This window comes from Oncorhynchus masou, chromosome 24 (assembly GCF_036934945.1).
Source record: "Oncorhynchus masou masou isolate Uvic2021 chromosome 24, UVic_Omas_1.1, whole genome shotgun sequence".
NCBI classification, from domain to species: Eukaryota; Metazoa; Chordata; class Actinopteri; order Salmoniformes; family Salmonidae; genus Oncorhynchus; species Oncorhynchus masou.
In genome coordinates, this window is record NC_088235.1 from 97764453 (window position 1) to 97791594 (window position 27142).

Below are 27142 nucleotides of genomic sequence, written 5' to 3' on the forward strand. Positions count from 1 at the left end.
CCTAAAGTCAGTGGTGGAAAAAGTGCCCAGTTTTCATACTTGAGTAAAAATAAAGGTGCCTTAAATCAAAAATGACTCAAGTAAAAGTGACCCAGTAAAATACTATTTGAGTAAAAGTCTAAAAGTATTTGGTTTTAAATATACTTAAGATTCAAAAGGAAATGCAATTGATAAAATATACTTAAGTATCAAAAGTAAAAGGAAAAGTAGAAATCATTTTAAATTCCTTTTTTAAGCAAACAAGACACCATCATTCACTTGTTATTTTTTTATTTACAGATGGTCAGGAGCTCCGACACTCAGACATCACTTACAAACCAAGCATGTGTTTAGTGTGTCCGCCAGATCAGAGGCAGTTGGGATGACCAGGGATGTTCTCTTGATAAGTGTGTGAATTAGACAATTTTCCTGTCCTGCTAAGCAGGAATGTAATGTAATGAGTACTTTTGGGTGTCAGGGAAAATGAATGAAGTAAAAAGTTCATAATTTTCTTTTGGAATATAGTGAAGTAAAAGTAAAAGTTGTCAAAAATATAAATAGTAAAGTAAAGTGCAAATACCCCCCAAAAACGACTTCAGTATTACTTTCAAGTATTTTTGCTTAAGTACGTTACACCACTGTCCTTAGTTTACATTGAGTGTGAGATCTCTGGCTTGCAGGATCAGTTTCTGTGATCCTAGGCCATAATGGCTAGAGAAAACAACTACACCCCAACTGTCAGGCGAGACAACGTGCTGGGCAGAGGGCCATAATATTTGATTGATCATGTCACAGGCCTTGGAAAGAAGACCCGGGCCATCTCTCATATGAGCTATGTCCATGTGATCTGAGGGTGGCAGTGGTTGCATTTAGTTACAGACAGGTTTCTCTTACTGAGATCTGGAAAGAAAGCATCTGCTTTAATGATGCAATAAGACGATTTGGTTGAATGATTGTGTTCTGCTACTGATATGGTGAGTCTCATAACTATGACAGAAACATTGGGTCCAATTCAGAGGTAGTAAGCGTGAACAACTCAAGTAAATCATTGATGGACGTCAAATGGAGTTGTCAGAATACCCTTCACTGAAATTTCTGCACACTGTTTAAATGCTCCCAGTTTTAAGCCTGACACATTGCTACTGTATATTCTATTCATACACCTTTTGTATACACTGAAATAAACAAATCAATCAATCAAAATCAAGCAGACATGAAGTGCCTTTGGAATGCAATGCTGTCACATCAGCCAAAGCTGCAGATTCATGTCTGTCTCATCAGTCTCTCTGTTCTGGGGCAGAAAGAGGGTCAATTTGAACTGATGCCAAAATGTGGGACCCCCCATGGAACAACTAACGCTTGTCACAAGCTTTTCGCACACAGAAGGACATGATTGAGAAGATCAGATGAGCTTTGACGTAGATCAAGATTGTTATATTGCCACACAACTGTGATAGCCTATTTGGTGGCATTTCATATTTGCTTTGGTACCCACTAGGCACAGACGTCAGTTCAACATCTAGTTTTGATTTGCAACTAGTTTTCAACTAACCTGAATTCAACATGAAATCAACAAAAAATGTCATTGCATTTAGGTTAAAAGTTTGATGAAAAAAGTACAAAATGCCTTTACGTTGATTACTTTTTGGAAATCCTTTCGGTTTTCCATGTTGATTCAACATCATTGCATAGATCCAACCAGTTTGACAGAAGTGTAGTGCAGAACAGCTTTTCAAATAAACAGTGACATGATTAAGAAAACGAGAGGTACTAAATGTAGCAGAGGGCTGTAAGTTTCAGTGTTGTTGTATAATTGAGGTACCAATGGTTCATTGGGTAAGAGCATGATGTTGGCAACACCAGAATTGTGTGCGTTTGATTCCCATATGGGCCACATATTTCTGGATATATCAATATCGACAGCTTTGTACATTTTCTTGGGTAAATGACCATAGTAATATTATACAGTATTATTTGTTTGTCCTCTGGGTGAGAGTTTTCCCACCTTGTGCTAATGTGTGTAAGAGGAAGAGAGTTCCCTCTGAAGCCTGTGTCTAATGTGACAAAGGGTTCTCTCCTTGTCGCAGGGTCAACATAACTGGACAGATTTAGCTTCCTGCGAAATGAATGAGGGAGAGGGAGGAAGAAGGAGACAGTCGTAGGTAGAGTGACCAACAAAAAAATGGGTGATTCCTCACTTCTACTTAAACTGATTTTCATTCAGTCTACTTCAATCTAATGTTAATTTAGTCAAAGTGAAAGTGAGTAACAGTGAGTAACTAAGTAAAACAATGTATCCAACTTGGGTTGCAGAGGGCAAAGAAAGTTGCAGACAGCTATAGAGGAGCTGAGCAACCTGTACTCAGAGGTAGACGTAACATCGTAAAAGTAAAGACACTCCAATTAGTCTGATATGTTAAGTTTCTTTTGGTATGAATTAATTTGAGGATGTCCATCATCCAATTCATCCAATATGTTACGAATTTGCTAAACATATGATATGTTATGAACTGTGATTGGGAGTCCCATAGGGCAGCGCACAATTAGCCCAGCGTCGTCCAGATTAGGTTTGGCCGGGGTAGGCCATCATTGTAAGTAAAAAATTGTTCTTAGCTGACTTGCCTAGTTAAGTAAAGGGTCAATACAAAAACACGCAAACCTACTTATGTTTTTGCCTTAAGTAACATTTTGTCTTATGTAACCATACCATACGTAAAATATCATACTAATTTGAGTGTCCTGGATGTACTTGAACTATGAGACCAGGCTGAGCTGAGAGGTAAAAAGAAAGAGATGAAGGAGAGAGAGCCATATGTAGAGTGAATAACCAAAAGAGTAATTGAGAAAGAAAGAGATGTTACATTTGGGATGTAAAGGGCAAAGACAGTGGCAGACACATACAGTTCAGAGAAATGAGCTGAGGTACAATTACCAAGACAATAAAGGCCCTGATAGGTGAACCACTGATAGCTCTTTGTCTGTGGGCAAGGTCAAACACAATGCATTTAAGATATTTTTGACATATTTGATTACATTGTGTATGTTCATTTATACACCAACTATTATTCAATATGTCCTCACCTGGGATTTGAAATCACAACCTCTTGGTTCATGGTATTGTGAAGTTCCTGCTACGCCGCTGTGTCCGTGTCAGTTAAGCTGACTACTCATATCATTGATTTTATTTACTTATTTCCGCAATTAAAAGGGCTTTCTGTAGATATATTTTTTCAAATCAAATCAAAGTTTAGTAGTCACATGCGCCGAATACAACAGTGAAATGCTTACTTACGAGCCCTTAACCAATTTTTTACAAATACGAATAAGAATAATAACTAAAAGTAACAAGTAACAAAGGAGCAGAGGTAAAATAACAATAGCAAGACCATATACAGGGGGGGTACCGGTACAGAGTCAATGTGCAGGGGCACCGGTTAGTTGAGGTAATATGTACATGTAGGTAGAGTTATTAAAGTGACTATGCATAGATGATAACAACAGAGATTAGCAGCTGTGTAAAAGACGGGTGGGGGGGGGGGGGGGGGCAAAGCAAATAGTCTGGTAGCCATTTGATTAGATGTTCAGAGGTACTTATGGCTTGGGGGTAGAATGCTGTTTAGAAGACTCTTGGACCTAGACTTGGCGCTCCGGTACCCGTCAGGATGCTCTCAATGGTGCAGCTGTAAAACCTTTTGAGGAACTGAGGACCAATGCCAAATCTTTTCAGTCTCCCCAGGGGGAATAGGATTTGTCGTGCCCTCTTCATGACTGTCTTGGTGTGTTTGGACCATGTTAGTTTGTTGGTGATGTGGTTTCGTGGAAATTTCCTCTATTTACCAAATCATGAGAGCAAACCACACACAAGTCAGAGTTAGTTATCACAAAGTCCATCTTTAATTATATGAGCTCCATCACAACCCTGTGACTATCAGATCAATTCAGTGTCTATCAATGAATTCTCTGAGAGCCCTTACAAAACAGTTCTTAGTATCATTTATAGCCAAGACACACCCATCTCAACTCACATGACGAATAACAGATCTTAGGAAGATTACAAAGGAAGACTTTACTTGAGAGAGGAGTATCCCATAGCCAGACAGCATTAGCTATAAATTATCGTTCAGTTTGCTCTCCTAAAACTGTTATTTTCTCAAACTCAGAACCTAAATAAATCCTCCATATCAACAGGCATATATCAAATCCATCCTATCTTGACAAGATCACAGAGACACATTGACTGGCACACAGACATTGTGGAGCCAAGAGATACACGCTTGACCTCTCCCCTCTCTCCGGCCCAAGTAACTTAGTCTTGACGTAGAACAGATAACTGCAACCCCGGCCACAGTATAAACATTCTGATGAGAAGTAACTTACAAACATATGATGAATATAAAACATCTTACCTATGTTACCAACTAATTCTGATTATTCCCCAACAGTGGACACCTAGGAACTTGAAGCTCTCAACCTGCTCCACTACAACCCTGTCGATGAAAATGGGGGCGTGCTCGGTCCTCTTTTTCCTGTAGTCCACAGTCCTCTCCTTTGTCTTGATCATGTTGAGGGAGAGGTTGTTGTCCTGGCACCACATGGCCAGGTCTCTGACCTCCTCCCTTTAGGCTGTCTTGTCATTGTCAGTGATCAGGCCTACCACTGTTCTGTCATCAGCAAACTTAATGTTGGTGTTGGAGTCGTGCCTGGCCGTGCAGTCATGAGTGAACTGGGAGTACAGGAGGGGACTAGCACGCACCCCTGAGGGGCCACCGTGTTGAGGATCAGTGTGGCAGATGTGTTGTTAACTACCCTTCCACCTTGGGGCGCCCCATCAGGAAGTCCAGGATCCAGTTGCAGAGGGAGGTGTTTAGTCCCAGGGTCCTTAGCTTATTGATGAGTTTTGAGGGCACTATGGTGTTGAACGCTGAGCTGTCGTCAATGAATAGCATTCTCACATAGGTGTTCCCTTTGTCCATGTGTGAAATGGCAGTGTGGAGTGTAATAGAGATTGCGTCATATGTGGATCTGTTTGTGCGGTATGCAAATTGGAGTGGGGTCTAGAGTTTCTGGGATGATGGTGTTGATTTGAGCTATGATCGGCCTTTCAAAGCACTTCATGACTACAGACGTGATTGCTACGGGTTGGTAGTCATTTAGGCAGGAGAACTTAGTGTTCTTGGGCACAGGGACTATGGTGGTCTGCTTAAAACATGTTGGCGTTACAGACTCGGACAGTGAAGACACTTGCCAGTTGGTCAGCACATGCTTGCAGTACACGTCCTGGTAATCCCCCTGGCCCCTCTGCCTTGTGAATGTTGACCTGTTTAAAGGTCTTACATCGGCTGTGGAGAGCGTGATCACACAGTCTTCACGAACAGCTGGTGCTCTCATTTGTTTTTAAGTGTTATTTGCCGGTAGAAGTAATTTAGTTCATCTGTTAGGCTCGTGTCACTGGGCAGCTCTCGGCTGTGCATTCCTTTGTAGCCTGTAATGTTTTGCAAGCCCTCCAACATCCGATGAGCATCAGAGCCGGTGTAGTACGATTCAATCTTATTCCTGTATTGATGCTTTGCCTGTTTGATGGTTCTTCAGATTGCATAGCGGGATTTCTTATAAGCTTCCACGTTAGAGTCCCAATCCTTGATCTAGCCTTTAGCTCAGTGCGGATGTTGCCTGTTATCCATGGATTCTGGTTGGGGTGTGTACGTACAGCCACTGTGGGGACGACATCCTCGATGTAATTATTGATGAAGCCAATGACTGATGTGGTGTACTCCTCAATGCCATCGGAGGAATCCCGGAACAGTCTGTGCTATGAAAACAGTCCTGTAGCTTAGCATTTGCTTCATCTGACTACTTTTTTATTGATCGAGTCACTGGTGCTTCCTGCTTTAATATTTGCCTGTAAGCAGGAATCAGGAGAATATAATTATGTTCAGATTTTCCAAATGGAGGGCGAGGGAGAGCATTGTATGCGTATCTGTGTGTGGAGTAAAGGTGGTCCAGAGGTTTTTTCCCTCTGGTTGCTCATTTTACATGCTGATAGAAATTTGGTAAGACCGATTTAAGTTTCCCTGCATTAAAGTCCTCGGCCACTAAGAGCGCCACCTCTGGATGAGCGTTTTCCTGTTTGCTTATGGCGGAATACAGCTCATTGAGTGCGGCTTTAGGTCCCAGCCTTGGTCTGTGGTGGTATGTAGACAGCTACGAAAAATACAGATGAAAACTCTCTAGGTAGATGGTGTGGTCTACAGCTTATCATGACATATTCTATCTCAGGAAAGAAAAACCTTGAGACTTCCTTAGATATCATGCACTAGCTGTTGTTTGCATAAATGCATAGACCCCCACCCCGTGTCTTTAAAAAAAAATATTATTATTATTTTTTAACCCCTCCACCACCCCTCCTCTTCTTAGGACAAATATCTTTGTTTTTTTACGGCTTTTTTGCTACATATACATACATTTTACTTTTATATATATCAACAATATATTACCAAACACACTGTTTAATCCCAACCCTCAGCCACTCTCAGCCCATCCCACCGATCACCATAGACCGCCCTTGTTTGGTTTCCATGTGCCATATATTTTTCAATTGTGCTGTGATGTTTTACAAATGTTTGAATCTTTCTAATCAAATATTATCTAAAGATGATGGTGAGCTAAAGATGAAAACCTTTCCTACGAATCTATTGATTGGCTATGGCTTTCCAGGTTGCCCAATACTGTTATTTGTAAGGTTAATTTTAAGTGCATGTTGTGATTTTTTAACCATTCCTGAACCTGTGACCAGAAACAAGCTACATGGGGGCAATACATGAATAAATGATCTATTGATTCTGTCTCTTCGCAACAAAATCTACAGAACTGAAATTGTTGTATGCCCCATATATATAGCATTCTGTTGGTGGCAAGGATTGTATATACTCATTTAAATGGAAAAACTCTTAAGTGTTGAGTCAAGTATAGTTTTTTGTACCAGTTCATAAACCATGTGACATGGAACTGGTACATCAACAATCTCATCCCACTTATTTTGCAACCTGTATGGCGCAGCTGGCAACATTTTGTCCTCAGATGAAACTGGTATATTTTTCTATTTATGCCAGTTCCTTTCAGCAAATTTGTATCTTTAATATATGGCAGGGAAACAAGTTCCCTATCTTCTCCCTTTTCCACTTGCCTCCTCCATTTTTGTGGTAGTGCTGCAATCAGTTGGTTGTAAATTTGGTTTGACCTCTGTCATTGCCAACAAAGGGTATATAACAAAGTATTGAGATAAACTTTTGTTATTGACCAAATACTTATTTTCCACCATAATTTGCAAATAGATTCATTAAAAATCCTACAATGTGATTTTCTGGATTTTTTTCCTCTCATTTTGTCTGTCATAGTTGAAGTGTACCTATAATGAAAATTACAGGCCTCTCTCATCTTTTTAAGTGGGAGAACTTGCACAATTGGTGGCTAACTAAATACTTTTTTGCCCCACTGTAACTCCTCCATTTCTATTCATAATATCATTAATAAATATAATATCTATTTTTTAAATTCGAATTCACCATCCGCCCATTCTATTGGTATACTACACGGTAGTGTAAACACTGTATTTTTTAACGATCCAATACGTTATATGGTACACTTGTCATAATTAGGTTTTAATTCAGAGAGGCTAGAAAAGTGATGAGACTGTGCAGGGATCTAGATTGCGGACTTAAGAAAAAATACATTGACACTTTTGTTTTTATCCCCTGGATTTCTAACCCCTTGATGTTCTTATTGGATCTAATTTTAATACCAGCATTTCAATGGCCATAATAAATAGATATGGAGACAATGGACAGCCTTGTTTTACTCCTCTTAAAAGCTCAATACTTTCTGAGAAGTAACCATTGTTTACATCTGGGGTTGCTGTACATAACTTTTATCCATTGTATAAGAGGTTGGAAGCATGTCTATCTAATACATTTAATGACAAACCATCTAACTACTTAGGTAAACATATGAATTACCTGTTGCACAACGTTCGGCGCAGGTGTTGGTAACTGGTTCGCCATTCATATGTTTACCTAAGTTATATCCGTACACTATTGACCCGTGACTGACAATTTGAAGTATGTTAGCTAAAATGAGGTGAAGCCAGACCATCTACTTAAGTAGGCAATAGAAAATAAGCCCGTCTACCATGTCATTGATTGGGTTAAGACAAACCAAAACTAGCAGACCAATATCTACACCTCCCTCTAAACCCTTCATGGAAAAAATAATACCAAAACTCGCAATCGAAAAGACTGGCAGTGAAAGCAAAGCAACAGACATCGAAAGCAAAGATACGAGTAGCAAAACCAAAAGGTAAAATGTTGGCAAAATGTATTCAATAGGATTGATTGCTGGGAAAGTTGAACCAAAAACGATTTTTGCATTCATTGTCAAATATATATTTTTTATAATTTGTCATAGAGTTTTTCTCTCGCTTTAAAATGATTTGCTTAGTTTTGGGGTTTTGCTATTGATGTCTTATTTTTGTTTACAATTCTATACATTTTGCTTTCAATTGTTTGGTTTTTGATTTCAACATCCCAGTTTCACCCGTCCTCGAAAATATGTTGACATTCTCAACTTTATTTTTCATGTTCACTATTTATTTTATCTTGAATTCAATACATATGGAGGGAAATTGACCCCATATGTTCTTCAATTCCCTACCCTGTTGTAAACAAGGCAATTTTCATTTTGAAGTGGGTTAGCATAGCTACGATTGGATGGGGCCTTCTCTCTGCTCTGCCACCAAAACGGTTAGCTCTTTGAAAATCAATTGTTTCCACCTGTTTGTCCGTCATCTTGAGATTACGTTTCATGAACACTTTGACTTTTTCCTCCGTTGACTGATAGTTTTCCTTTTCATCCTCCTTTATTCCAATTATAACAATATTATTTCTCATACTTCTGCACTTTAGATCAAGTAATTTGGCTTTCCTTGTTTTATTTTCATACCGTAGCCTCTCTGTAGTGTCTTTTAGGGAGTCCACGGTAGTTTTCAATATCTTATTTTCCGCTCGTATTTCTTCCTGATCCTCACAAGGCATCCCGATCTCTTTCTGCGAAACCTACATTTCCTTTTCCAGCGAATCACGGGGATCTGGGCCTGATAGGGCGTCCGTAGTATATCCCTCGCGTCCGACTCATTGAAGAAGAACTCCTCGTCCAACTTGAGGTCAGTAATCCCAGTTCTGATGTCCAGAAGCTCTTTCCATTCAAAAGAGACTGTAGCAGCAACATTATGTTCAAAACAAGACAAACAAAATAGCATGGTTGGTTCAGAGCCGATAAGACGGTAGCCCTACCCTCCGGAGCCATCTTGGAAATCGTTAGTTAGAGGACAACTTAGTTAGAGGACAAGCTTGGCTTCCCTGTATTTCATTCAGGTAGCTCACTTACTTAATGTCACTTTACCCAGACGATGTGAAGATCTCTGTTTCACTTTTTGCCACTCTCTCTGTTTCACTCTCTCTGCCTAAATGACTATCACCCAGTAGCACTCACATCTTTTTATTTTTTACCTTTATTTTACTAGGCAGGTCAGTTAAGAACAAATTCTTATTTTCAATGATGGCCTAGGAACAGTGGGTTAACTGCCTGTTCAGGGGCAGAATGACAGATTTGTACCTTGTCAGCTCGGGGATTTGAACTTGCAACCTTTCGGTTACTAGTCCAATGCTCTAACCACAAGGCGACCCTGCCGCCCCGTTTGATAGGCTGGTCATGGCTCACATCAACACCATCATCCCAGAAAGCCTGGACCCACTCCAAGTCGCATACCGACCCAAAAGATCTATAGATGACGCAATCTCTGTTGCAATCCACACTGCCCTTTCCCACCTGGACAAAAGGAACACCTACGTGAGAATGCTGTTCATTGACTACAGTTCAGCGTTCAACACCATAGTGCCCTCCAAGATCATCACTAAGCTAAGGACCCTGGGACTAAACATCTCTCTCTGCAACTGGATCCTGGACTTCCTGACGGGCTGCCCCCAGATGTTGAGGGTGGGCAACAACACATCTGTCACGCTGACCCTCAACACGGTGTACATTTAACGGCATATTACAAATACAATTTGATTTGAATAGTCAGTTTTAACCAACAGCAACAGGTCAAATCAAATCAAAGTTTATTTGTCACGTGCGCTGAATACACCTTACAGTGAAATGCTTACTTACAGGCTCTAACCAATAGCGCAAAAAAGGTGTTAGGTGAACAAAAGGTATGTAAAGAAATAAAACAACAGTGAAAAGACAGGCTATATACAGTAACGAGCCTATAAAAGTAGCAAGGTAACATACAGACACCGGTTAGTCAGGCTGATTGAGGTAGTATGTACATGTATAAATGGTTAAAGTGACTATGCTTAAATGATGAACTGAGAGTAGCAGTAGCGTAAAAGAGGGGTTGGCGGGTGGTGGGTGGGACACAATGCAGATATCACCGGTTAGCCACTGTGCAGGAGCACTGGTTGGTCGGCCCAATTGAGGTAGTATGTACATGAATGTATAGTTAAAGTGACTATGCATATATGATAAACAGAGTAGCAGCAGCGTAAAAAGAGGGGTTGGGGGGGCACACAATACAAATAGTCCGGGTAGCCATTTGATTACCTGTTCAGGAGTCTTATGGCTTGGGGGTAAAAACTGTTGAGAAGCCTTTTTGTCCTAGACTTGGCACTCCGTTATCGCTTGCCATGTGGTAGTAGAGAGACTGGGGTGGCTGGGGTCTTTGACAATTTTTAGGGCCTTCCTCTGACACCGCCTGGTATAGAGGTCCTGGGTGACAGGCAGCTTAGCCCCAGTGATGTACTGGGCCGTATGTACTACCCTCTGTAGTGTCTTGCGGTCAGAGGCCGAGCAGTTGCCTACCAGGCAGTGATGCAACCATGCTCTCGATGTTGCAGCTGTAGAACCTTTTGAGGATCTCAGGACCCATGCCAAATCTTTTTAGTTTCCTGAGGGGGAATAGGCTTTCTCGTGCCCTCTTCACGACTGTCTTGGTGTGTTTGGGCAATTTTAGTTTGTTGTTGATGTGGACACCAAAGAACTTAAAACTCTAGCAGTTAAGAGCGTTGGGCCAGTAGTCGAAAGGTCGCTGGTTTGATTCCCTAGCCGGCAAAGTGGAGAATTCTGCCCTTCAGCCCTTGAGCAATGCAGCTAACCCCCAGCAACAACTGCTCCCAGGGCGATGATGATGTGGATGTCATTCTGATTCAGAGGGGTTGGGTTAAATGCGCAAAACACATTTTTGTTGAATAAATTCAGTTGCGCAACTGACAAGATATCCACCTCTTTCTCTCTCTCTCTCTCTCTCTCTCTCTCTCTCTCTCTCTCTCTCTCTCTCTCTCTCTCTGTGGTATGAGGAACCGTAGGAATGTGTTGTTTTCACCAGGCCTCTCTCTGGTGTCTGGTAACCGACCGTTTGCATAACTAATTTCTAACACAGATCAGCTTGGCACCTACTGGGCCTGCTGCTTGATACATAGAACACAGAGCACAGCACATATGGGCAAAGACGCACATGCAAACAGGTGCTCCCTGTGCAGATGCACATACAGGCAATCGTATACACACGCCGACAAACAGGTGCCTCTATATCTTACTGTATATGTAGTCTTGAGGTAGAATGATTACAAACTGTGCATGTCATGTTTTCTGTAAAAGTGAGTGTGTTTAGTATAGCTCCTGCCTGTGTGTGTGTGTGTGTGTGTGTGTGTGTGTGTGTGTGTGTGTGTGTGTGTGTGTGTGTGTGTGTGTGTGTGTGTGTGTGTGTGTGTGTGTGTGTGTGTGTGTGTGTGTGTGTGTGTGTGATTAGTGCTGGTACTCATGTGACCAGCTAAGCTGCATCCCCGTCTCCCTAAGACTGAAAGAGAGATGGGGAGGGAGAAGGGACAAATGTCTTGGGACGTACCGAGTTAGAGTGAAGGACAGAGATTGTGGTAGACATAGAAGCTAGGGAGATATTAAGAGGTTGGGTGGGAGCGATGTTTAGTCTCAAAGGTGCAGAAGAGTATCTCTATTTCTGACATCACCCACATAGCAATGGACTCAGAGGAGGGACGGTGGGAGGAGGAAAGAGGTGGAAGAGCAGAGAGAGAGTGAGGAGCGAAGAGGGTAGAATTAAGCTTTTGACTGACATACAATCACAGCAGGTAGTTAAAGGGCTATTCCACTACGGTCACACTTTATGGGCTGTCAGCACTTTGGGTTTTTTAAAGACTAAGGTAGACTTTTAGATTTGAAAGAGATAGACAGAAGAGAGAGAGAAAGACAGAGATACTGTATATAATGACGGGATGGTCTCCGCCCTAACAATGGAATTATTGTAGTCTCAAAGGTGGGAAGGCAGGAGGTCTGCTTATTGGTCTGCTTGTTGCTGTATTTGCAGGAGTTGACTCTCTTTATTTGCCTCTTCCTCTCTAGTGTGACATATGAGGCCAGTTCTGTAGCCCCCTGAAGGGTTTGTTTGTCTCTCCTGACCTCCAGTGGTCAGGGAAGGAAGGGCAGGAGTAACCCCATGAATACTGTAAATACTGAACAAAAATATAAACACAAAATGCAACAATTTCAAAGATTTGAGTTACAGTTCATATAAGTGTCATGACGTTGCACTGTTGGTGAGGTTTATGACCCCCATGAATACCTTTCCCCCTTTTCTCTCTCTACTCTACAGAATGAACACTTGGAAAGCCCTTTGTTAACATAGAGTATGGTAACATCAAAAGGTTGGGGAAAAGAACAGTATGTATTCCAACCAGTTGAAGTGTCCGTTGGTACTTAAAGAATATGATGTCAGTTGTCGTCTGAGACATTATTATTGATAACAGGATGACATAAACTGTATCCTGGAAATTCTACACCTTCATGTTATCAGATTCACATGGAATTGTTGTGCAATGTAAATGTTTAAATATTAAACTATTTGTGAAAAGATTAAATGTAATTTTAGTTTTTAAAATGAGAGAAATGTTTTCATGAGTAAAATATGCTCAATCATTGGCTACACCCATGTGAATAGGCATTGGTTGGATATTATGAACCAACCCCTTTTCTACTTTTCTATAAGAGCCTGTTTGACCAATTTCACAGCGAACTAAGCCAACCTAACCATGAGCTCTGGTTGCGAATGGTTGAACGACTACAACCTAACGAAATTTACTTTGTGTTCCTGATGACTGATGTCCATACGTTTAGACGGTCGAATTTCAACATGGAGGTGACGATCAGCACGCTGGAAGGATGAATTTGACTACACCAGCCAGAATATTGCATGAGCTTATAGTATGGCAACTTGGTATGAACTTTGAACTCTTATTCACTAAAGAAGTGATACATCCTTGACGTTGAGTTATCAGCAGCAGCTGTAAACGTGCGTGGCCTAGGAAAGGATGGACAAATCTCTTCAGAACGGCACGGTACTACAACGTATACATTCTACCACACACTACAACATATCTGCCCGGAAATATTCTTCAAAGGACAAGGGAGAGCTCTGTTGGGCAACCCAGCCTTCCATCGTCGACCAATCTATTGAAGCGTAAATCAGATCAGAGTAAATATATTTCTTGCATTTTCCTTTTCCGAATGGGTGGTCATTTAGAATGCTTAAGATTCTGCATTTACGATAGTATAGCTTCATAAGGTCCGATAGAGACCCAATCCTTTTGTTCCTCAGCTTTCCCGCTCTTTCATTCAAACCCAACCCCCTTTCTTTGTGTAACCAGCCGTCATATCGGTTTCGTCCGCTAGAGACGTTTTCTTTTATGACATAATTAGTAATCAATGTATGATCCATCCTGTGTATATGTTATTCTGGGTGATTATTTAGGTATTTGGTAAATAAATAATTAAACCAAATGTTGGATTGCTGATTCAACTTGTTAGCCAGGGGTCGTGAAAGTTTTTAAGAATTTAAGAATTTTAAGACGTTCAGATGAGATCGAATAAGGTGACGATTATTAATTAACTGCTATTGATGTAAAATATTACCAGGTCTTTAAGAGTTATTCAGAAGACAACAGCTCTATAAACATTCTTCCATGGTGCCCTGACTTCCTAGTTAATTACATTTACATGATTCGTTTAATCAGGTAATGTTAATTACAGAGAATTGATTTGATAAAATACCATGTCATATATCACTTAATCCATAGTAAAGACACGACATAAGGAAATCAGTCAATTGAAATAAATTCATTTGATCCTGATCCATGGATTTCACGTGGCTGGGAATACAGATATGCATCTGTTGGTCACAGATACCTTTGGAACAGATACCAGGAATGGTGTGCAGATCCTTGCGACATTGGGCCATGTATTATCATGTTGAAGGTGATTTCAGCGGATGAATGGCACGACAATGGGCTTCAGGATCTCGTCACGGTATTTTCTGTGCATTGTCATCGATACAATGCAATTATGTTCGTTGTCCATAGCTTATGACTTCCCATACCATAACACCACCGCCACCGTGGGGCATTCTGTTCACAACGTTGACATCAGCAAACCACTCACCCACATGGCGCCATACGTGTGGTCTGCAGTAGTGAGGCAGGTTGGACATACATCTAAATCTTCTAAAATGATGTTGGAGGCGGCTTACGGTAGAGAAATTAACATGACATTCTCTGGCAACAGTTCTGGTGGTCATTCCTGCAGTCAGCATGCCAAAATATTATATTGTTTTCACGCTCCTCAAGACTTAAGACATCTGTGGCATTGTGTTGTGTGACAAAACATTTTATTGTCCCCAGCACAAGATTTACCGGTGTAATGATCATGCTGTTTAATCAGCTTCTTGATATGCTGCACCTGTCAGGTGGATGGATTACCTTGGCAAAGGAGAAATGCTCACAGGGATGTAACATGGGACCAAATCTTTACATGTGTTTATATTTTTGTTCTGTAGAATCCAAAACTAATTCTGAGAAACAATCACTCTGAGGACCGATCAGCAGGAGTGGAAATGAGCAATGGGTCTTGACTAATCCAGCTGAGTAGTTACTGTTTGATTGACATTTCATATTTACTTACAGCCCAGAAAAATAATAGATTTGTCTGATACATTTGACTGTCCTTTAAAATGACTACTTGCCAGTAATTTGTAAAGGAAGGTATATGCAGTATGTTTCTAAATAATAAAATATTATGAGTTTGGTATGTGTTTGGTTTGTGTTAAGTGTCTTAGATTTCACCAGTGGTAACCGAGGAAGGCTGGAGTGATTACTTGTTTAACGCCTTGGCCTTCTCAGTGTGTGTGTGTGTGTGTGTGTGTGTGTGTGTGTGTGTGTGTGTGTGTGTGTGTGTGTGTGTGTGTGTGTGTGTGTGTGTGTGTGTGTGTGTGTGTGTGTGTGTGTGTGTGGGCTAGGAGGAGAGGTCAGTCCCACTGCTCATACCATGGGGTTAGAGGGCACTGTTTACCCAGAATACCAGGCATGTGGGCACTGCTTTTTCCAAACAGTTGTCTTGATGTCGTAAGCAACGTTACATAATATAATCCATTAAACCAGTAACACATTCACCCCCCATCTGCATGGCCCTTCTCACATCTAAGGGTCTGAAAACAGCAAGTCATTGTGTATGTGTGTGTGTTTTGCCAATTAGTGTGTAGCCCGTCAATCAGCAAGCAGCACACAAGGCTGACTTCACTAGCTACCTCTACATGGAAATAATCTCTCAACTAAACCAGGCTCCGAGGTCATTCAGCAAAAAGGAGTGAGAGAACGGCTCATGTCTGGACGTCACTGAACTCACAGAACTCTTTTTGGTTCCATGTAGAACCCTCTGTGAAAAGGGTTCTACATGGAACCCAAAAGCATTCTACCTGTAACCAAAAAGGGTTCTTGAAATGGTTCTCCTATGGGGAGAGCCAAAGAACCCTTTTCTGTTCTAGATAGCACCTTTTTTTCTAAGAGTGTAGAGACTGGCTGGGTGTAGAGGGATTAGTGTACAGGACATAATAGGCTATTGTGTGTGGGGTGTGATTGTTGTGAGTCTGATAATTTGTACGCTCTTACTGATGTCTCCCCTTCTCTACTTTCACATTCTAGACCATTCATAGACCGGAAGGATGTCCCAACAATGGCTATTGGCTAAGCTATGCTAAGCTATCTCCTAAATGAAGCCTGAAACTGAATTGTAATTATGCAGTCAACAGCTAAATTATGCTAAGCTATCATCTGAATAATGCTTTGAAACTGAACTCTATCCATTTAGCCAGTGGCTAAACTATGCTAAGGTACCATCTGAATATAGCTGTCACGTTCGTAGTAAGAATTATCGGACCACGGTGCAGTGTGATATGGTTTCTACATGTTTATTAACGGAAACGCACAAAAACAAAACAGAATGAACGAAACGTGAAGACAATGAGGTGCTCACAGGCAACTACACATAACAAGATCCCACAAATACAGGTGGGAAAAATAACTACTTAAATATGATCCCCAATTAGGGACAACGATTACCAGCTGCCTCTAATTGGGGATCATATTTAAGCAGTTTTTTTTCCCACCTGTCTTTGTGGGATCTTGTCCATGCACTAAGCCTCAAGTGCGCCTTCCCAGTCCGGTACCACCTGTACCGGCTCCATGCACTAGGCCTCCAGTGCGTATTCACAGTCCAGAGCTTCAGGCGACGGTTCCCAGTCCAGAGCTTCCTGCGACGATCCACAGTCCGGAACCTCCTTCGACGGTCCACAGTCCGGAACCTCCTACGACGGTCCACAGTCCAGAACCTCCAGCGACGGTCTGGAACCTCCAGCGAAGGTCGATGGTTCGGAACTTCCAGACACGTCGTCCAGTCCCACTCCATGGCAGGAGCCTTCCTCTGCGCCGGTGGCCAGTCCAGGCACGGCGTCCAGTCTTGCTCCTTGGTGGGAGCCTTCCTCTGCGCCGGTGGCCAGTCCAGGCATGGTGTCCAGTCCTGCTCCTTGGTGGGAGCCTTCCTCTGCACCGGTGCCCAGTCCAGGTACGGCGTCCAGTCCAGCTCCATGTCCGGAGCCTTCCTCTGCACCGATGTCCAGGCCAGGGCTGGTGTCCAGTCCCACTCCATGGCAGGAGCCTTCCTTGACACCGAGGTCCAGTCCAGGCATAATGTTCAGCCCGGGTCCATGGCTGGATCCGCGGGATGAGCGGGTTCTTCAGCCCGTACCAGAGCCACCACCAAAGCTGGCAGATCCGCGGGATGAGCGGGTTCTTCGTCCCACACCAGAGCCGCCACCGATGCTGGCAGATCCGCAAGCTGAGTGGGTACTTCACCCCGCACCGGAGCCGCCACCGACACTAATCACCCCCTCTACCCTCCCCATTTGGTTTCAGGTTTTGCTGCTGGAGTCCGCACCTTTTGGGGAGGGGGTACTGTCACACCCTGACCATAGAGAGCCATTGTCGTGACTAGGGGGTGATCTAGTATATCTATGTCTATGTTGTGTTCTAGTTTCTTTTTCTATGTTGGTGTTCTGTATGATTCCCAATTCGAGGCAGCTGGTAATCGTTGTCTCTAATTGGGGATCATATTTAAGTAGTTATTTTTCCCACCTGTGTTTGTGGGATCTTCTTTATGTGTAGTTGCCTGTTAGAACTCCATTGTCTTCACGTTTCGTTCATTCTTTATTGTTTTGTGTGTTTCAGCTGGGGGGCAGTATTGAGTAGCTTGGATGAATAAGGTGCCCAGAGTAAACTGCCTGCTACACAGCCATAAAAACTAGAATATGCATAAAATTAGTATATTTGGTTAGAAAACACTCTGAAGTTTCCAAAACTGTTTGAATGATGTCTGTGAGTATAACAGAACTCATATGGCAGGCGAAACTGAACTGTCCCTCACTTTTCTCACTCTTTACTGCAGCAGCTGATTTGGTTTTAGACATGGCTTGTTACTGCTCGCAATCTCAGGATTGTGACGCCTGACTGGAAGCTTTTGAAGTGTCTCGGATGTCACACAGCAATTCCTTGCATCCCCCTCCACACACCCCCACACCCTTTCCTCACCCCTCCACAGCCCCTCCACAGCCCCTCCTCATCCCTTAACACCCCCTCCACATTTCCTTCACACCCTCCTACCCCCCTCCCCCCCCCCCCTTAACTACTACCCATCACTAGCCACTCCCCACTGAAGTTCTGACATCCACTGTATTTTGGAGGACACTGTATGCCCCACACTGTTCTTAAAACTCCCACTGTCTCTCTGGCTAGGAAGAGGAGATGATTGACTGGCAGACAGCCTGTATGTCCTGTCCTCTCTCTGTTCTCTGTCCTCTGTCCTCTCTCTGTTCTCTGTCTCTCTTCACAGTCTCTTCACTGTTTCTTTGTGAAAGGATTCTCCTTTTCGTGGATCTTTGTAAAAGCCTGTGATTGGACTTATCTGACTTTAGTTGGACTTTAACCCACTGTGAAGAGGATACAGCGGTCGAAGGGTCAATCGGTCAGACTTCTGGGTGGAGTATTACCACAGAGGGGAATATTGGGGAAGATTGCGTTACTTTTAAGCGGCCAGTGACTGTGGTTGACCGCTCTGCAGTCTGGTCAAGTCTCTGGCCAAGGTGTACGACCCCAACCCTTGTCACGGTCAGAAACCAGCCGGGACGAAGCTAACACCAACTGGACCTGATAAACAACCCCACACACCGTCCTCAGCCTCTTCCTCCTCCATGTCTGCCTCCTCTGGGTCCTGGGGGGTCTCTGGGTCCTGGGGGGTCTCTGGTGGAGTGAGGGGCGGTATAGATGACATGCTACACACACACACACACACACACACACACACACACACACACACACACACACACACACACACACACACACACACACACACACACACACACACACACACACACACACACACACACACACACACACACACACACACACACACACACACACACACACAGTAGTTGGAGATGATATCATACAATATGAGATGACATTTAAGCCCTTCTCTGTATTATTGTCTAGGAGACGATCTGTCCATCATGACAACAAACACATGTATCTGTTAATGTGCAGTGAAACATACAATTCCACTTTTGCTATCAGAAATGTGTTGCTGTATACTAGATCTGTTATATAATACATGCATGGAATATGAACCAATAGCTTTCACAGATCCTTGAAGCATCCTGACCATACGTGCAAATTGTTGGTAATAGAAGGTGCAAACAAACGTGCCAATCTACAGATGTAGGATCTTAATTTGATCACCCTGTTACAGGAGAACTTTCATGCAATGCAGGACACTTAAACTTGTAGCGTATTTGAGGTTTTAAAATGGATTCTGAGGTTTGTCATTTCCATTTTGTAATTTCAGACTTGATTTTTACGAAACATTATGAAAAATGTATCGACCAATACAGTCGTGGCATCAAGTTTTGAGAATGACACAAATATTAATTTCCACAAAGTTTGCTGCTTCAGTATCTTTAGATATTTTTGTCAAATGTTACTATGGAATACTGAAGTATAATAAATCCTCTTGATACTACCCATCCCGGATCCGGGATCGTGAATACAGCCTCAGGCTCATTACCATAACGCAACATTAACGATTTCTGAAAATCGCAAATGAAATGAAATAAATATGCCTGCTCTCAAGCTTAGCCTTTTCTTAACAACACAGTCATCTCAGATTTTCAAAATATGCTTTTGAACCATAGCAAATCAAGCATTTGTGTAAGAGTATTGATAGCTAGCTTAGCATTTAGCGTATCATTTAGCTTGCAACATTTTCACAAAAACCAGAAAACCAAATAAATAAAATCATTTACCTTTGAAGAACTTTGGATGTTTTCAATGAGGAGACTCAGTTACATAGCAAATGTTCAGTTTTTCCTGAAAGAATCTTTGTGTAGGACAAATCGCTCCGTTTTGTACATCACATTTGGCTACCGAAACGAACCGAAAATTCAGTCACCAAAACGTCAAACTTTTTCCAAATTAACTCCATAATATCGACCAAAACATGGCAAATGTTGTTTAGAATCAATCCTCAAGGTGTTTTTTCACATATCTCTTCATTGATATGCCGTTCGTGGAAGCCTGCTTTCGTCTCAGAATCCCATGGAAAAATACCAGCAGCTGAAAATGACGCAACAATTTCAACGGAGGACACCGGGCGGACACCTGGCAAATGTAGTCTCTTATGGTCAATCTTCCAATGATATGCCTACAAATACGTCACAATGCTGCAGACACCTTGGGGAAACGATAGATAGGGCAGGCTCATTCCTGTCGCATTCACAGCCATATAAGGAGACAATGAAAAACAGACCCTCAAAAATCCTGCTCATTTCCTGGTTGCAGTTTCATCTTGGTTTTGCCTGTAGCTCCTGTTCTGGGGCACTCACAGACAATATATTTGCAGTTCTGGAAACGTCAGAGTGTTTCCTTTCCAAAGCTATCAATTATATGCATAGTCGAGCATCTTTTTGTGACAAAATATTGCGCTTAAAACGGGCACATCTTTTTATCCAAAAATGAAATAGCGCCCCCATAGATTTAACAGGATAACAAGCATTTCATAAGTGCCAAAGGCTTTTATTGACAATTACATGAAGTTGATGTAAAGAGTCAATATTTGCAGTGTTGACCCTTCTTTTTCAAGACCTTTGCAATCCGCCCTGTCATGCTGTCAATTAACTTCTGGGCCACATCCTGACTGATGGCAGCCCATTCTTGCATAATCAATGCTTGTAGTTTGTCAGAATTTGTGGGCTTTTGTTTGTCCACCCGCCTCTTGAGGATTGACCACAAGTTCTCAATGTGATTAAGGTCTGGGGAGTTTCCTGGCCATGGACCAAAAATATTGATGTTTTGTTCCCCGAGCCACTTAGTTATCACTTTTGCCTTATGGCAAGGTGCTCCATCATGCTGAAAAAGATATTGTTCGTCACCAAACTGTTCCTGGATGGTTGGGAAAAGTTGTTCTCGGAGGATGTGTTGGTACCATTCTTTATTCATGGCTGTGTTTTGGAGCAAAATTGTGAGTGAGCCCACTCCCTTGACTGAGAAGCAACCCCATACATGAATGGTCTCAGGATGCTTTACTGTTGGCATGACACAGGACTGATGTTTTTCCTGGAGAGAAGTGGCTTCTTTGCTGCCCTTCTTGACATCAGGCCATCCTCCAAAGGTCTTCACCTCACTGTGCGTGCAGATGCACTCACACCTGCCTGCTGCCATTCCTGAGCAAGATCTGTACTGGTGGTGCCCTGATCCCACAGCTGAATCAACTTTAGAAGACGTTCCTGGTGCTTGCTGGACTTTCGTGGGCGCCCTGAAGCCTTCTTCACACCAATTGCACCGCCTCTCCTTGAAGTTCATGATGATTCGATAAATGGTTGATTTAAGTGCATTCTTACTGGCAGCAATATCATTGCCTGTGAAGCCCTTTTTGTGCAAAGCAATGATGACGGCACATGTTTCCTTGCAGGTAACCATGATTGACAGAGGAAGAAACAATGATTCCAAGCACCACCCTCCTTTTGAAGCTTCCAGTCTGTTATTCGAACTCAATCAGCATGACAGAGTGATCTCCAGCCTTGTCCTCGTCAACACTCACACCTGTGTTAACGAGAGAATCACTGACATGTCAGCTGGTCCTTTTGTGGCAGGGCTGAAATGCAGTGGAAATGGTTTTTGAGGATTCAGTTCATTTACACGGCAGAGGGACTTTACAATTAATTGCAATTCATCTAATCACTCTTCATAACATTCTGGAGTATATGCAAATTGCCATCATACAAACTGAGGCAGCAGACTTTGTGAAAATTAATATTTGTGTCATTCTTTCTTGTGTCAACTTTTTTCCACGACTGTAAAGAAATTAATTAATAAATTAAAATCCACATAAAAATGAACATTTCCTGTTGCTACAGGATTATTTTCCTGCTGTAGCAAACGGGCTCAAATGAAGATCCTACTTCTGTATTTCCCCTGTCTCTTCTCTTTCCATCGCTCCTTTCTCTTCACATTCACTGTCATATCATTCAAATGTAAGACCAGAGTGTTGTTGCCCAGTTTTCAATGAGCATTTAAAGTGTGTCTCCTCCTCTCTCCCTGTCAGCTGAAGGACAATGGGATGAGGGATGGAAAGGACAAGGTCAAACTCAGCCTGAAAGGCCAGAAAGCCCAGAAGAAGAAGAAGCCTCCACATGCATTGGGTAACAGAGATAAAAACACCATCTTCACCTCAACACAATAAAGCAGTCAAATAAATGTAACTAAAATAGAGCAGCAGTGCTTCTTTGGTAATAGAGGTCTAATGAGGGGTGCTCTTTGGTAATAGATGTGTAATAAAGGGTGCTCTTTGGTAATAGACGTGCAATGAGTGGTGCTCTTTGGTAATAGATGTGTAATGAGGGATGCTCTTTGGTAATAGATGTGTAATGAGGATGCTCTTTGGTAATAGATGTGTAATGAGGGGTGCTCTTTGGTAATAGATGTGTAATGAGGGGTGCTCTTTAATAGATGTGTAATAGAATAGATGTAATGAGGGGTGCTCTTTGGTATGCTCTTTGGTAATAGATGTGTAATGAGGGGTGCTCTTTAGATGTAATGAGATGTGGTAATAGAGGATGCTCTTTGGTAATAGATGTGTAATGAGGGGTGCTCTTGGTAATAGATGTGTAATGAGGGATGCTCTTTGGTAATAGATGTGTAATGAGGGGTGCTTTGGTAATAGATGTGTAATGAGGGGTGCTTTGGTAATAGATGTGTAATGAGGAGTGCTCTTTGGTAATAGATGGTTAATGATTGGTGCTCTTTGGTAATAGATGTGAAATGATGGGTGCTCTTTGGTAATAGATGTCTAATAAGGGGTTCTCTTTGGTAATATATGTCTAATTACGGGTGCTCTTTGGTAATAGATGTGTAATGAGGGGTGCTCTTTGGTAATAGATGTGTAATGAGGGGTGCTCTTTGGTAATAGATGTGTAATGAGGGGTGCTTTGGTAATAGATGTGTAATGAGGGGTGCTCTTTGGTAATAGATGTGTAATGAGGGGTGCTCTTTGGTAATAGATGTGTAATGAGGGATGCTCTTTGGTAATATATGTGTAATGAGGGGTGCTCTTTGGTAATCGATGTGTAATGAGGGGTGCTCTTTGGTAATAGATGTGTAATGAGGGATGCTCTTTGGTAATAGATGTGTAATGAGGGGTGCTCTTTGATAATAGATGTGTAATGAGGGGTGCTCTTTGGTAATAGATGTGTAATGAGGGGTGCTCTTTGGTAATAGATGTGTAATGAGGGGTGCTCTTTGGTAATAGATGTCAAATGATGGGTGCTCTTTGGTAATAGATGTCTAATAAGGGGTGCTCTTTGGTAATATATGTCTAATGAGGGTTGATCTTTGAAGATAAGGATGAATACTCAAGGTAAGTAAAGTTGTTGTTTTTTTGCTCTGTTTGTCCCTCCACTGACTCTGTAGAGACCCTTCTTCTAGACCAGGTGGAGAAGCTCAACAGGCAGAATGCTGAACTTTCCCATGGTAACGGGGTGGTTCTGGACATGCTCCGCGCCCCCGTCGTCCAACCAGAGGACCTGGAGGATCTAGAGGGGGAGGAGGAGAAGAGGAGAACCCCTGAACGGGAGGAAGAAAAGAGGGCTAGGGAGGAAGAGGAGGGGGATATATTTGGTGAATCTGAGGAAGAGGAGGGTAGGGAGGAACAAGTTGGAGAGGAAGAGGTGGAGAAGAGAAGGGAAGGAGGGGAAGAAGAGTCATCATTGTCACCAGAACCTCTAGAAAGGTACCTTTTGAAATTCAACCCATCTTTTGACATTACTATAACTGTGAATTGGAACTTCTGTATACTGTATACATACCATAATAACTACTTGCTAATTGCTTAACATAATTAATAGTTGATTCGATATTTGTTTGATGTTGGTTTGTTATTTAGCTCTGAAGAGTTAGGTGAAGTTGCCGCCAGCAGTAAAAACTGTGTCACAGAGGAGGACCTACTGAAAGATGACCTGAAAAAGAGCAGAGTGGAGGAGAGGAAAGAGGAGGATGAAGAGGGAGGAGTACCTGAGGGGGTAGAGTCTCAGGCTGCCCAATCAAAGGCAGAGAAGATGAAGGAGGAAGAAGAGGTGGATGATGGACAGCCAGAAGAGTACATCATTGGTGAGGTTCACCAAACACAGAAATGGAAACTGACAAAAGTTTGAGAACAAAACAGGAAGCTAATTTGGACTTCTGTTGCAATTGTGGCAACATTCCTAAAAATAAAATATAGTATTGACGTAAGTTCTGTAAATGAAGTCTCTTGATATTATCCTGGGTTGGCAAGCAGGCTGAAAAACTGTCAGAAACCCTAACGACTACTTTGTCTTCCTAGTCAGTCACTCACCACACAGACCACATTACTTAACCACACCTTGCATGTTTAAAAGTTACAAACATGTCACAGCTGGCAAATTGGATAATGAAATGCTGGCATGAGACCGTATGAGCCGTTTGGTTACCAAGACAGAACAGACACTAATCTCCTGTATGCTCCCTATCCACTCTGTCACCTCACTCTATTTCCCTTATCTCTCCCTCCCTCTCCTTTTCCAAAACTCCCTCCTCCCTCTCTCTCCATCATCTCAGACTTTACCCCTCCGCCAGCAGCCCCCTTTGACCACCGCATTGTGACTCCAAAACCTCACCAGATTGCTACCTTCTACGCCATTAACAGAGACGAGGTCCTAGGAGGGTGAGTCAGGAGGAGAGAGAGAGAGAGAGAGAGAGAGAGAGAGATGGCCAATAATGGAGAGATACAACAGGGAATGGCAAGCCCAGGTAGGGGATTCAGAATACACTCACAGTTCAATTAGACCCTCAAACACTCACTACACTAAAAACCCCACCCTCAGCTCTCATAACACCACAGTCAGGCAGTTTATTTTTACTCCACAGTATGTGAAACGCACACACCACACACACACACACACACACACACACACACACACACACACACACACACACACACACACACACACACACACACACACACACACACACACACACACACACACACACACACACACACACACACACACACACACACACACACACACACACACACATATACACATTTGATATAATTTACTTGAATACACCAATCGCATTTACAAAAAAAGGATCCAAATAGTTCAAAGGTCCCTGTACGCATGGCACTCAAGGGTACAGAAAGCACATCCTTCTCCAAACAGCTAGGCAGCTATGCTGCCCAAAACAGCTGAAACAGAGCAGTACCTACAGTATGCAAATTCTATGCCCTAGTTTTTGTTAGGCCTGCAATCTGGAGGACACACACACATACACACTCCCCCCTAGCTTTAATGATGCAATATGCTTCAATATGCTTTATGTCATTTTATGGCATTGAGTGATTCCAAAATACAATAATTTGTATATACACCATCTACCAATACAGATACTGTAGCAATGCTAGTTAACCGTGTCTTCTGCATTTGGCTACAGGTTCTCATCCACATAACATCTTATGTCATCTTGGGCAATACACCTAGGAAAGAATCTTTTGGCATCCCTGGCAATCTTCTGCAGATATGTCCAGGCATCCAGCATTCATTGCGTCCAGGAGGGACATTTGATCATGTGGATGGTGGTCATAAACCTTCCACCTCAATGTGGAAAATCATTTCTCTATGGGGTTGAGGAATGGAGAGTAAGGTGGGAGGAACATAATTCCTCTATGGGGTTAAATAATGGAGAGTAAGGTGGGAGGAAAATAATTCCTCTATGGGGTTAAATAATGGAGAGTAAGGTGGGAGGAAAATAATTCCTCTATGGGGTTAAATAATGGAGAGTAAGGTGGGAGGAACATAATTCCTCTATGGGGTTAAATAATGGAGAGTAAGAAGGAAAATAATTCCTCTATGGGGTTAAATAATGGAGAGTAATTCCTCTATGGGGTTAAATAATGGAGAGTAAGGTGGGAGGAACATAATTCCTCTATGGGGTTAAATAATGGAGAGTAAGGTGGGAGGAAAATAATTCCTCTATGGGGTTAAATAATGGAGAGTAAGGTGGGAGGAAAATAATTCCTCTATGGGGTTAAATAATGGAGAGTAAGGTGAAGGAGGAAAATAATTCCTCTATGGGGTTAAATAATGGAGAGTAAGGTGGGAGGAAAATAATTCCTCTATGGGGTTAAATAATGGAGAGTAAGGTGGGAGGAACATAATTCCTCTATGGGGTTAAATAATGGAGAGGGGGTTAAATAATGGAGAGTAAGGAAAATCCCTATGGGGTTGAGGAATAGAGAGTAAGGTGGGAGGAACATAATTCCTCTATGGGGTTAAATAATGGAGAGTAAGGTGGGAGGAACATAATTCCTCTATGGGGTTAAATAATGGAGAGTAAGGTGGGAGTAAAATAATTCCTCTATGGGGTTAAATCATGGATAGTAAGGTTGGAGGAAAATAATTCCTCTATGTGGTTAAATATTGGAGAGTAAGGTGGGAGGAACATAATTCCTCTATGGGGTTAAATAATGGAGAGTAAGGTGGGAGTAAAATAATTCCTCTATGGGGTTAAATAATGGAGAGTAAGGTGGGAGGAACATAATTCCTCTATGGGGTTAAATAATGGAGAGTAATGAAGGAGGAAAATAATTCCTCTATGGGGTTAAATATTGGAGAGTAAGGTGGGAGGAACATAATTCCTCTATGGGGTTAAATAATGGAGAGTAAGGTGGGAGGAAAATAATTCCTCTATGGGGTAAAATAATGGAGAGTAAGGTGGGAGGAACATAGTAAGGTGGGAGGAACATAATTCCTCTATGGGGTTAAATAATGGAGAGTAAGGAGGGAGGAAAATAATTCCTCTATGGGGTTAAATAATGGAGAGTAAGGTGGGAGGAAAATAATTCCTCTATGGGGTTAAGGAATGGAGAGTAAGGTGGGAGGAACATAATTCCTCTATGGGGTTAAATAATGGAGAGTAAGGTGGGAGGAAAATAATTCCTCTATGGGGTTAAATAATGGCGAGTAAGTTGGGAGGAAAATAATTCCTCTATGGGGTTAAATTATGGAGAGTAAGGTGGGAGGAAAAGTGACACCTTCCTGGGATGGGCTGCAAACCACTCTGTGACTGGGACTGGTGAAACGCCACATTGT

General features: G+C 42.2%; 1 protein-coding gene across 1 annotated transcript in view; it reads left to right on the plus strand.

The window, feature by feature from the left end:
• LOC135511492 (myosin light chain kinase 3-like) overlaps positions 1–27142 on the plus strand; it is a 69915-nt gene that overhangs the window by 27009 nt on the left and 15764 nt on the right. The window contains exons 4-7 of the mRNA XM_064932984.1: positions 22081–22177; positions 23445–23763; positions 23917–24140; positions 24609–24714. Coding sequence (XP_064789056.1) covers positions 22081–22177; positions 23445–23763; positions 23917–24140; positions 24609–24714 — 746 coding nt within the window. The remainder of the gene's footprint in view (positions 1–22080; positions 22178–23444; positions 23764–23916; positions 24141–24608; positions 24715–27142) is intronic.